General features: G+C 36.8%; 1 protein-coding gene across 1 annotated transcript in view; it reads left to right on the plus strand.

Moving 5' to 3' along the window:
- The window catches only part of LOC107757978 (BEN domain-containing protein 5-like), a 152,493-nt gene that overhangs the window by 9,109 nt on the left and 129,646 nt on the right, over positions 1–13,738 (plus strand). The window contains exon 2 of the mRNA XM_016575598.1: positions 1,275–1,369. Within this exon, the coding sequence (XP_016431084.1) occupies positions 1,275–1,369 (95 nt within the window). The remainder of the gene's footprint in view (positions 1–1,274; positions 1,370–13,738) is intronic.

Consider the following 13,738-nt stretch of genomic DNA (forward strand, 5'->3'; position numbering starts at 1 on the left):
TATAAAATACCAAAAAACATGGTTATTGGTTACTATAGTTAAACCATGGTAAAAACAACATCTAACCATAGTTTAACCATGGTATTTGTAGTAAAACTGTGGTTAATAGGCTGCAATTTGTAATAAAAACACCAAAAAAAAACATGGTTAGCCTACTATACTTTTACTATAGTAATACCATTGCTAATTTTCGTAAGGGATTGTGTATAATAATATGAAATAAATGTTTTAATAGATTATGACAGCACAAAATATCAGGGAGTGAGATTTATTTGATTGCGATGCGAAGGAGGGTTACTGTAAGCCCCATCAGAACTGGGTTGCGGTGCAGGGGGACGGGACTAACGACAGATCATTGCAGTGTATCAGTCATATACATCGTCAGATCAGGGTTTTTTTTACTTATTAGAGGTACAGAACGCCACACAGCAACTTTTCGGCATTGCACCAAGCAAAAATCAATCGAAATCATCACAAAAATTAAAGATCAAGCGCCTAACAAGGTCTCCGTGCGTTAATTCGAATGGTTTGGTTTCCCCCTCGGCATAAATGGTTATGACGTTTTTGTGGGCGTTCCCAGCAATGCCGAACAAGTCAATTATGCATGGTATTGATTACATGTGTAGCACTACAAATTGTTGCATCTGCCAACAAAAAATGATCAGAAACTGCGTTATACTCAGTACCATCAAGTTGAAGTTCAAAGTTTTATTTATCAAATTCATAACACAGTGTATAGTGTTTGCAGACAATTTAATGAGCTATACTGTAAATGTCAGACTGCTGCTGCTTTTAATACTAAAGTAACTACCATCATTCTGGCTTCTCTGGGGCATTCATGATTCAGCAGAATGGGCTGGATCAGATCCCCTCACCAGAGAACAAGATGGATTTGGAAAAAGAAGAAGAAGAAAAAAAGAACGAGAATGTAATTAATATAATCAAAAGTTGTGTTTTGGATCATTTGCATTGTCAACTCAATGAGACTCCATTTCGTTATTTGCTGTAGCCACTATTTATTTATTTTTTATTTCTATAAACATTTATTTAATAATTAAACAATTATTTACACATTTATTTATTGTTCCTATTGCAATCTCATTGATTTCAGATTTACCTGCCCAAACATAACATACAAAAAAAGTTTTGTTTTGCAGTTTGTTTGCAAACTCTAATTTTTTTTTTGTTTTCTTCACTGCTAGTGTTCATTTTCAAATATAATAAAATAGCCTTGGTTCCATCTGACTAAAAATGTCTGTTTCTTCTTATTTAAGAGGGTGATTTTCAACATTGTGAACTTCAGCAAGACCAAGAGCCTGTACAGAGATGGGATGTCCCCCGTGGTGAAGTCGACCAGCCGGCCTAAATGGTATTCATACCCTCTGCAAATATCACATCTCCACCTACACACTGCTCGCCACTGCGCTTTCCACGCTTTAATTCCAAATAACAAATCCACGACTTATCTTCTATGTGTAGTTTGGGCCTCTTCCCATTTGTGTAATGCAGGCCCGAGCATGGGTTCCACACAAGCCCTGCAGGCACGTCGAATAAGACTTGACTTGTGCATACTGTCATCATATCTGACTGTCTTATCTCTCTGCCGCAAACAACAGGATTTTTTGTTACCACCTCTTCGAGTTTTCACACTGTTTTCACACTGCCAGTGTTCCTTAAAGAAAGCATTCAACGCTTTCTCATTTTCTCTTCCTTCTCCAAGTTGGCAATGGTGTGTTTGATGTTCCAGATGAGAGGTTGTGTTGCCGTCTCCATGGTGATGCCATCTGGGTAGAAAAAAAGGGACAGTGACAGGGCTGTAGATAGAGGAATTATTAGAAATGCCAGAGAAGGAAGTGAGCTTGGGGCTGGACAAACTCCTTTACAGCACGTCACACTGGCACCATTTTCCCTAAACATGTTTTTATATGTCTTTTAATCAGCTCGACTCTTTGTGCTCTGTCAGCTGTAGGAATGGTTTTATTAGAAACGCATCTGCCTTCATTGAGGAGGAGATGCGTGAAAGACAAATGCAGTTCCCTAGCTGTGTGTGTTTTTGGATGTCTTTTAAATGGCTACAAGTATTACATCAGTGTGAAGATGAGATCAAATCCTTCCTGCTCGGTGTGCATTCTGCTATTCTTCACATATGGCTTATTTGATCTCTTTGTCTATACTTAAGCCAAACTCGCGCTACAAATACATACAGTTTCTTATTTAGTGTCTTGTTGTTGTGTACTTTACCAATCACCGTCTAGTTGCGTCATTTACAAGATCATTCTTCTCTCCGATTATTTTTGATCCTGCAATTAGTTTTCTCACAAATTTGCTTCTAAATTCTTATTATTTTTTGATGTAACATATTAATGAAGGCTAAATCCAAATATGGTTTATACTGAAATGGTTTATACTGTAAATTCATAAAAAATAATAAAAGTTGGGGTGATGGTTGCTTAAAATCATTAGGTCATTTATTTTTTATTTTTTTATGTTTTTAAAAAAGTCTCTTATGCTTGCCAAGGCTGCATTAATTTGACGAAGCATACAGTAAAAACATTAATATTGTGAAGAATAAATAGAATAAAAGTTTTCATTTATTAAAAAAAGTCTTACTGAAACGTTTGAATGGTACTGTATATACACATACACACATATATTACAAACTAAAAAAGGCATTATTTGTCACTAGTAGATTTAGGTGAATCGTTTTCCCAACTTCCAGATTCTGGACATCATGTCAGCCAACAACATGGAGGATTTGTTTTGTGTTTTGCACAGATTCGCACACAGTGGGGAAAAGAGCTATAAGAGCTTTAATAGTTGGCTACACCCTGGGGCTGTTTTCACAAACTTGTTCCAGCAACAAGTTTCAGTCCTTTAGTGTGCGATTGACTTGTGTGCCAGTGTACCTTGAGCACTTCCCAAAAACTTTTGGAAAAGTTAAGTTTGCAAATCCCACATACCCGCACATGCACCGGTACACACACATCCACGCCTCCTATCAGTATCAATCAGAGTGGTGCATTACCATTCAAACACTCATCTACCAGGTTGAATTTGCATGGGCCATGCAGTCTGGGCAGGTGAGGCCTGTCAGAGGTAATAGCAGGGAACTGATGGATGCCGAAGTGTGCGTGCATCCATACGGGTGCGTGCGAGAGAGCCACTACACCACGTTATCCTGACGCACTGAACAGAGGTCATGTGACAGAGAGTACCCGCTCAACGGAAGCCTTGGCATCTGTCATGAGTCGATCAAGGGCATTCAGACAAATGGCAGGCATCTGCCAAGGGAGCCTGTCTTCCTCTTCCAAACCCTGGTCACGGCCTAATGGGACAAGACAATTAGATGGAGATGCTGCCGGAAAACAATGGACTGCAAAACATTTCACAGTCAAGTTGACGTCTCCTACGTGCCTGTGTTTAACATTTCTCTCAAGAGTGGGCCGGGTTATTCAGGAGTTTGTGGCTTGCTGTAGCTCAGTTTTTATTGGGTTACACCCCGCAAACCATTTTTAAGAAATGAATTGCGGTAAAACTGTGCAATTATGATAAAATAATAATAATAATTAGTTTGCCTTGATATTGTAATTGTTTCTTCAACTGTAGATACAATAGGAGAATACATATTTATATGTGTTTCATACTTTTTGCATAATTTGAAAAAAATTGCAAATGGAAATTACAGAATAAAAATATTAATAAAAATAGTATGCTCAGAAATAAAAATTACCTTAATTTTCACTTTTTTTTAGAGTGTCAGTTTTTAACATGCAACCTTTAATATTTTAACCTTCATATTACCAAAAGTAAAACCAAGTTTAATCTGTTAGTTTTAGTAAAAATCAACCCCATGGGACCTAAAATATCATTAATAATTATCATCCGCTGCAAAAATGAACATCATGAAGACAGGAGTAGACCTAAAGGAATGCAACAATCAACACTTGACATGACTGGTAATCATAGTCTCAGTCATTTATTTGATTAAGTATTTATTATTTTTCAATATAATATTATGATTATAATTGTGTAGCCCTAAATCACATTCAAGCTCAATTTGGGTTTAAAAGAAGAAACTTATTTAAATACAGGCATTGGTGAATGAACAAGACTAGCACATGTCCCAGGCTAAACTCGAACCCAGGATGCCACAAGCACAAAAACTTCTCAATATATCCTATGTGTCACAGCTCCAACCATCAGTCTTATTTCTATTCTTTGTGACAGTCCTTGAACAGTAATTTATTGTAACACAAACTCAGCCTTCCATTCTCAAAAAATTAACCTTTTTTGCTAACTGGAAACTTTCTAACATTTTCGTAGCAGGGAGGAGGCAGATTGACTTTAGACGACATTTCTTTTATTTCCACCGACATCAAAGTCATTGTCTGAATCATGCAGGGTTTTTTATACCAATCTGGAGCTCAAAGGGCCGCCGTTTGTGTCGGTCTGCGGCATGTGGTGTGAAAATAAGCCTGTAGCATTTAGAGACTCTGAATACCCAGCCGAAAGCGACGGAGAACCTCTGTGTACAAATGCCACGGTGATAGCCATCAGATGGCGGGATCAGGGTGAGCTGATCATACCGCACGCTGGCCGCCGCCGCTACGGTGCAGACTTGGGCATTAGGACTTCAATAAGGCAATGAAAGACCACGTAATTCTCACACAAATGCAAGACGATCCTCTCCGTTTCACATCCAATTATAGAGGTGTGAAAACAACATGCTGCGACACAAAGGGAGGTCTTACACACACTTTTGCATGGAGGTGCACATGCTCCTTACTCACGACACACACAAGCACACACGTGATAATGGCTATATGTGGCATTTAATAGATTGTGTGTGAAACCAAAGTAAAGGCGAAGGTTTATGTGATCATGTAGCACTCTGTTGTAAAATAATTTTTATGCTAGTTAGGTACTGATTTTAGTGCTGGTCAGTTTAGCTATGCATCAAAAAGTACCTGTTGAAATTTCTTAACCAAGGGCATGTATCTGGTTAAGCTACTTAAAGGAATAGTTCGCCCAGAAAAGAAAATGTACTAACCCTTGTGCCATCCAAGATGTAGATGATTTTGTTTCTTCAATTCTAGATTCAGAATTCAGAAATTTAGCATTACATCTCTTGCTCACCAATGGATCCTTTGCAGTGAATGGGTGCCATCAGAATGAGAGTCCAAACAGCTGATAAAAACATCACAATAATCCACAAGTAATCCACACGACTCCAGTCTATTAATTAACTTCTTGTGATGTGAAAAGCTGTGTTTATGTAAGAACAAATCCATCATTAAGACATTTTAACTTTAAAGGGGTCATATGATGTTGCTAAAAAGAACATTATTTTGTGCATTTGGTGTAATGAAATGTGTTTATGCGGTTTAAGGTTAAAAAAAAACATTATTTTCCACATACTGTACATTATTGTTTCTCCTCTATGCCCCGCCTTTCTGAAATTTAAATTGCATCATATGACCCCTTTAAAGCATTACTTCTTGGCTAAAATACATAATAAGACTTTAAAGACGCCTTGGAATCTCCTTGTGGCTTTTAGTCCATGTCTGTGATCGTAACCTACTGTAGTAGTGTACTTTACTCCATGAGCATGACTAGGCCTGCTGAACTACGACCCCATCTTATTTTCTGCCTTTATATAGCACTCTCTCTTTTGTGTGTGTTGTACTCATTTTTAATGCAGTGGTTATACAGTATTTTATCACTCCATATACACATCAAGCATCCAAGCAGTTGCTAAAATGTGAGCTCTGTGTATGGACAGTGGGTGAGTGCTTATCTTTTTGCCAATATCATTGTCAATATTTTCCCTAGTTCATACAGCATCCTTGAAAAGTTTGTAATTGTGGGATTATAAGTCCTTATTAATTTTGTAATGACTTTGCATTAATAAGGGACAACACAAACTAAGAGGACAAATTTAATTGAATTAAAAATAAAATCAATTTTTAACACTTGAGCTAGAAACCATTTCTAAACTGTGTTCTGATTGGTCTATTGTGTACTATACTTACTTTATTACTTTATTTAGTTTCTCAGCCATCAATTGCTTGTGACGTAACTATAGTTTATTCTTTAGTTTCTTCAATGCTTTCATATATTCACTTATTAAAAAAGTAAATGGTGGCAGTACCCTTTCTAATATGTATGCTTTAGGTACTAATATATACTTTTAAAGTATTAATATGTACATTTAAGGTACTAATAAGTACCATTTAGAGTTAAATAAGGTACAAAGATGGTACCAAGGAGTGTAGTAGAAGCATAAACTAATGACTGTTGGCTATTTAAAAAAGAAAGAGGTTGATCCCATCAGTATGTCCCGCCCAAATATATGGTTTCAACCAAATATGTGAGTATTCTTCTGTGATTCATAGTTGCTCAGGGGCAATTTCAGAAGACATTTGAAATTTGCAGACAAATAGTTTCATCTCAATGTTTTGAGCTTTAAAAACCCCAAAGCAGCCATCTTTCATTTCTCTTGAGCATTTGGCTTGTATTGTTGTTGCCCATGAATTTCTCTTTCACATTCTCCTTTTTGTTCATTTTCCACCATGACAGCAAAGTAGAACAGCTCAAAAACTGCTAATCTCTCTTTGACAAGTAGATATGAAATAAAGCAAAGAGCAGCTTTAACTGTCTGATCCAACCCTGTATGCAGCATTGGATAAAGTCAAGAAAAAAAGATTGAGCGTGGGAGAGAGAGAGAGTGAGAAAAGGAGAGAGAGACAGTTAAAAAAAGAAGAAGAAGAGAACAGATTGCCATTGCTGCCTTTATCTGTAGAAAAAGTCACTTTTAACCTGAAAGTTGAAACCTTTATCTCTATCTGCAGAGGCCGTTCTTCCTCAAGGCTGGCTGATGCTGGAGCCCTGTGTGTGTGTGTGTGTGTGCGTGTGTGTGTGCTTGCCGCCTTGGGCTCATCTGTTCTTGGCCTCCATGATAGACAGAGAGGCATCATATTAGAAATTGGATGCGTGCATGTTTGTTTCTGGATATATGCGTGTGTTTATGCGCCTACAGTCCAGCAACAGGTGCAGTAATTATCGGGGTGAGGGAAGTTCCAGAAGCAGGTTATAACAGCTGACAAGCAACATCTTACAGCAGAAGATCTGACAGCACTGGAGCTACACCGCACAAGACAGCACGCAATCATTTCAGACAGTCCGTCTTTGTTCTTCGTCTTGACCTCCTGTCTGTCTGTTCTGAAAGAACACGAGGCATGGCTTGCTGCAGTTGCATGAAGATCATGAGTCTCATATTCTCAGATCATGAGAATATGAAGTAGCCAAGTCTTGTGTAGCTACACATTTATTCTGGACCACACTATAGCATATTCAGGCCAAGAGCCACCCACTTGAACAGGAAATGGTCAATGAGCAACCATGAACTTTATAATTTGTAGCGTAAATATATTTTTAAGTTATGTAAAATATGTAAGAGTAAGACAATACTTGTCACTGGCATTAGCAGTCATTTTCCATAGAGTCCGTGTTTAGCTTCATGTGATCTAGTCTTCAGCACAACAGTAACCACAAAAACTTCAGCATTACAGAAACTCTTTAAAAAAACTATCCAGTCCTGTGCAAAGCATGCTGGGAACTAGAAATCTACTGGCCATTTCCCAAAGTTAACAAGAGAATTTTATTAAGTTACTACAACTTATTTTTTTAAGAAAGTGAATTAATGCAAAAATTTAAGTTTACATTACACACAATATTAAGTTAATGTAATGATTAACATTATTATGTCAACAGAACTCATCAAAATAATTTTGGCAACTTAAAAGGTTTAATTAAATTATTAAATTAGAATTTTTAACTTTCAACCAATGCTTTTATTTTAGTTATGGTAACAGGAGCATTGAATTATTTTTTGGAGTGGTAGGAATGTATGCAATTTTGGATGCAGCCATGGTAAAAGAGTTCCAATAATTCCCACAGTCATGGTAAAATTGAAATATCAGGTCTTCCAAAGTTGTAGAAATTTGTAAAAAATTTTCTAGTTATGTTGTTATAAAATATTTAATCTGTTAGAAATTGCTATTGTGTAGAGTAAAACTTGCTTGCACTCCCAATTTGTGATGGAATCCTTGGTCAAATTCACAAATCAATCTGAATGATGCATTACTAAATTAGATTTTTTTTTTAAAAAAGGATCTGAATCAAAATAATTGGATGTTCATTGTTCAAAATGAGTAGGATAATATAAAATATAGGTGTGTTTGTGTCTCAAACCAGTTCGTCTTCATTCACTCCAAACATTTTTTTTTTTTAATTTTCTGTTCAATTTTGAACTGCTTCATTCAAACAAACTGTTGGAAAGACCTGTGTTGTGGAAATATATATTTTTCTCAACACTGAAGGGAACTGTATTCCATATGCATTTTTAAGCAAAGAACAAGATATGATTTTTTTTTACTTTTCAAACTCCCAATATATATTATAGGCTACTTTCAGACTGCACACTCTTAGCAGAATCGCCTGCACCCGCCTACAACTCAGAAATTTCGTCCCACGTCACAACAAATTTAATCGGGTCTCATGGGAATTCTGCGGGAATGCAGATCTATAGAGTAAACAAATCTTTTAAACATATTCTGTGCCGTGAACCCAACTTTTGGCAAATCCAGCAATCTTTAAACACAACTTTGTTTCTTTGGATAAACCTGTGTACCCTGACTCATGGCTGAGCCTGTAGTTAGCCTAATGGGGTTTTTGGACTATATAGGTATCACTCTCTTACGCTGTGGTCTATGTGGTTGTGTTTTAGCAGGCTGGCAGCAGTGAGGAGGACTGATGCATTGGGCTTATTGCTTTTAAGTGGGAGGATGAAGTGGTTGTGAGCTCTTCACAGGACTGAGAGCTGTTTAGTATTCAGCAAGAGAGAGAGTAAGAGAGACCTTTGACTGCTGATCCTCCTGACACATTAGATCCATTCTATGGCCATATTGAGATTCTGGGTGCTTATTGTAGGATAGACTGTACCTCTTTTTCTTCTGCATCATTGGTTCTCTCAGCTCTCTCTCTTCTCACAAGTGATTCTGTTGCTTGTATCTTTTAAAGGGAGTCTGTCAGCCAAACCTATGTATTTCTTCTTAAGGGAGTTTTGTTAGTAAAGTTAAAGGAAACTATAAAGCAGATATTGATGTTTATATAACCCTGTTAGGAGTGTCACAATACAATAATTTCAGTGGTTGAAACCAGAGACATTTTACAATTCTCAATACCAATTTTGATAGAAGAAAAACTAAAAGTTGAATATCATAGCAAACATAACGGTAGCTTTTTTGAATTATTTCCCAAGTACTGATTAAGTAATTAAATAAGTTTTTCAAATACTTATTCAAGTAAACAGTCTGTAATAAAAAAAAAATGAACAAAGAAACAAATTACAAGCAAAGGTACACAAATCAAAAAGACACAAATCAAGTAGTTTTTCTTGCAAGTAAACAGAAATTGGGAAAAAAAAGAAAATCAGTGTAGAAGTCAAATCTTTTTTTCTCACCATTATTCAGTACTTGTTTCCCCATACTTTCCTCAACAGCCCTACATCCTTTTGTTGTCTTAAATGTGGTTAACCTGTTGTTCTTAACCTCTGAACGTATTTTAGAACTGCTCAATGGCGGTCCTGAGACCATATATAATACCCTAACATGGAAAGGAAGCTTTAGCTCACTGGGTTCATGTTTTGTGTTTTTAGCACATATACTACACTACATTCTGGCAACATCTTTCTATTGACAGCCATTCAAACGTATTTGTGTATTCTGATGATATACATTTTCTTCTATGCCAATATTCTTCGCAATTGTGAATGCTTTCCAAGTTATTATAGAATGATTTGAGTTTAGCCACTTCTAGCATGTTTTTAGCCTACACTGAAGTGAGTTTAGTTCTGAATAATATGCAGATTGTGTCATCTCTGCAGAAGTGCCTCTTTGTATCTTCCCTCTCTCTTATTTTCTCATCTCTTTATATGGAAAGCTTTTTCCCCCCTTCATTCACACACCAAGGTGACAACCTTCTCAACTCCGAAAAGGGGAGCTGGTGCCCCCCTCCAATTCCCACCCCCCAACCGTGTGGGCTTATTTGTTAGCCTGATAGAGCGGAGAATTAGCAAGCAGCTTCTTTCTGCCGGCATAAACGGCAAGCGCAGCGAGTGGAGTGTCACTGAGCTTCTGGCGTTCTGGGTTCTGTGAATATGGAGAGCTCTGTGGCACTCTCAGCAGATGCTGCTGGGAACTCCCAGCATGCAGTGGAGGCAGAGAAGAGCGGATGCCATTCGTACCGAAAAACAAGAAACTTTTGCAGCGATCAGACCTGCGCTGGATGTCGTTTCAAAGAACAGTGAAGGATTGTAGCTGTGATTGCAACAGAGCTTTTCATCTCCTGGCACAAAGCTACAGAGCTGTCACTTGTGAATTAATGTGAATTCAAATGCTTGCAGGAGAACTGCAAGGCAAAGTGATAGTTTTTCATAGGGGGGAGTGGGGTAAGATGTGTCACAGCCTTAATCTAGCAAACTGTGTTTAATGTATGTCACATGACTTTATATTTAGAAAGGGCCCATCATGTACAGCTACCTGTGATTGAGAGATGCACATGAAAAAAGTGATAAACTTTATTTGTGACCCTGGACCACAAAACCAGTCATAAGGATCAATTTCTCGGAATTGAGATTTATACATAATCTGAAAGCTGAATAAATAAGATTTCCATTGATGTATGGTTTGTTAGGATAGGGCAATATTTGGCTGAGATACAACTATTTGAAAAGCTGGAATCTGAGGATGCAAAAAATCAAAATACTGAGAAAATCGCCTTAAAATTGTCCAAATGGAGTTCTTAGCAATGCATATTACTAATAAAAAATTAAGTTTTGATATATTTATGGTAGGAAATTTACAAAATATCTTCCAGCCCTGATATAAGTCCTGGATAAAATTATTTTTCTATTTTAATATATTTTTAAATGTAATTTATTCCTGTAATGGCAAAATTAAATTTTCAGCAGCCATGTTATTTGGTCTCTAGTGTCATACATCTGTCATAAATTCTTCATACATTATTCTAATATGCTGATTTGGTGTTTAAGAAACATTTCTTATTATTATTAGTGTTAAAAACAGTTGTGCTGCTTAATATTTTTGTAAAGGTCATGATACATTTTACAGGATTTTTTGATTAATAGAGAGTTTAAAAGAACAGCATTTATTTGAAATGGAAATCTATAAAATTATAATTGTCTTTACTGTCACTTGACTAATTTAATGCATCCTTGCTGAATAAAAGTATCAATTTCTTTTGAAAGGTAGTATATCATGGTTTCCACAAAAAATATTAAGCAGCAGTTTTTAACAATGATAATAGGAAATGTTTCTTGAGCACTTGATTCCAATGTAGTATTATAATCTAATATATATATATATATATATATATATATATAATTATATTGTTATTATTATTGTTGTTGTATTATTGCTTGCATTTTTATTTGAATATGGACTTTCTTCTAAAGATCTTCTAATAGCTTGTTTCTCCTTGCCTGGAGACTTCAGTTTAAAAAAAAATAGTGGCACAGTTTACCCCACTCTCACCTAGTGTATCGTGTAAAAAGACTGGCTGTCTACTAATGTATCACTGTAAAAAGCCATTCTTATTACCATAATAAGTAGCTCACCACCGTCCTTACGTATTTAAAGTATTTATGTATTTTAAAGAGATACTTTCAATGGTGTCTCTCTCCTCTTACCAGCAGCAAAGACCTCTTCTATCACTCTTCAAAGAGAAAACTATTATTGAGAAAAATACTTTCAAAAATAGCACAGGGGTTAGTGGGAAATAACCTTGGCCAAGGGTATATTTTTATGAAAAAAAAGCATGGAATGAAAAGACGCACACACACACACACACACCGTATGGAAGTTTTCCACCAGCAGGACTGCTCCACCATGAGTCCGCCTGACAATTTTGCTTTTGTACTAAATCCTTCCTGTGAACGTCTGATGTAACAAAATAGTGAAATTGTATTTGGAGATGTCTCCGGATCCACCAGAGAGGCTGCTAGCTGTAATTGCCCTGTCAATCACTGGGCTCCTGCTGTTGAGTCTGATTGGTTAAGCTGTGGGTATAGGGGAAGCTCACCTTAGAGGAGAGGAAACTCTTTCCTCGCTCTCGTTCTTTCTCCATCTCTTTCATCCTCTTTCTCTGTGGACCCCATGGGCCTCTGGTCGCTCAGGGAGTCTTCGCTGCTTATGGGGCCTGAGTACTGTTGAAAGAAACAACATAAGGTGGCATGTGGGATGTAGGACAAATGTTTCTTCCCTGTTTTTTGGAGGATTTCTTTAACATTTCCCCATAACAAATAAATCGTCTCCAGAGTTAGTAGACCTCAAGGAGCTGATAAATATTTTGTACAATATATATATATTAGGGATGTGAATCGATTAAAATTTTCAATCTAATTAAGTACATAATGTGGTGATTAATTACTCTAATTAATCGCATATTAAACGCAAAATCAAATTTGGAAATTACCCACAAAAGGTAATTTAAAGCCATTATTGTGTTACATGAGAAAAGCATGAAGATATTACAAGATATTACAAAAAGTATCTTTAGAAAGAAATCTTTCTTTTTTCATTTTCTTTTTTTCATTTTTGGGTGAACTATCCCTTTAATTAGTGTATTAATGTGGATTTTTTTCCCCCCAGATTTTTTATGAAGATGTAAATATGAAATTATTAAGAAACTAAAACTGCCAGTAGTCACTGCGTCATTCATTCATTCATTCATTTGATTCGTTCAAACGGCTGATTCATTCAGGAATGAAGTAAATGGCTCTCTTTATGAATGGACCATTCACTGGTTCACCCGATTCATTCATAACATGGATTCATTCAGAAATTGAGTGTTGCTTGGAGACGCACAGCAGTTCAGCTCTGGCTTTAATAGGTAATATTTGCATTGGCAAAAGTGAGCAAAAACTGACAATATTGTGTCTAAAATATATAACAATATTAAGTTCTTATTTTTTGAACTGTTGTATGAAATGAGTATCACATTTGCACTCGTGCTGTTTGGGACACAAACAGCACTCATGTAATATTGCACTTGTTGCTCATGTGATAATGCTTAAAGGGGTCATATGATGCTATTTTAAAGATCATTATTTTGTGTGTTTGGTGTAACAGAATATGTTGACATGCTTTAATGTTCAAAAAACACATTATTTTTCAAATACCGTACATTATTGTAGGTCCTCTATGCCCCGCCTCTCTCAAACGCTTAGTTTTCTACAAAGCCCCCTCCTTTGACAAGCGCAGTCCGCTCTGATTGGCCAGCTGACCCAGTGCATTGTGATTGGCCAAACACCGCAAGCACTCATCGGAAATGTAACACCCCTTACCATAATCGCGAGCGTCAGCTCTCAAAGTAAATATCAAGATATTAATAATGTCGTTAGTTTTACCATCAGTTCAAGCCCGAAAGGACAACAGAGTCGCGTGACAGACACAGTGATGAAGCTGGTATGTGTGCAGTACACAAGCCACGGTTAAGACAGCTGAAATCTGTCTTTCGCACTGACATGGCTGCATCAACACTACTGCTGTTCCTGAAACCACGCCTTCTTTCTTTGCGTGCACATTTGGGCGGCATTATGCTAATATTTCCTCATAGTAACGTAGATATGTGGGGGCGTGTTAGAACGAGCCATTTT

Source organism: Sinocyclocheilus rhinocerous, unplaced genomic scaffold (genome assembly GCF_001515625.1).
Source record: "Sinocyclocheilus rhinocerous isolate Xijiao unplaced genomic scaffold, SAMN03320098_v1.1 scaffold1314, whole genome shotgun sequence".
NCBI classification, from domain to species: Eukaryota; Metazoa; Chordata; class Actinopteri; order Cypriniformes; family Cyprinidae; genus Sinocyclocheilus; species Sinocyclocheilus rhinocerous.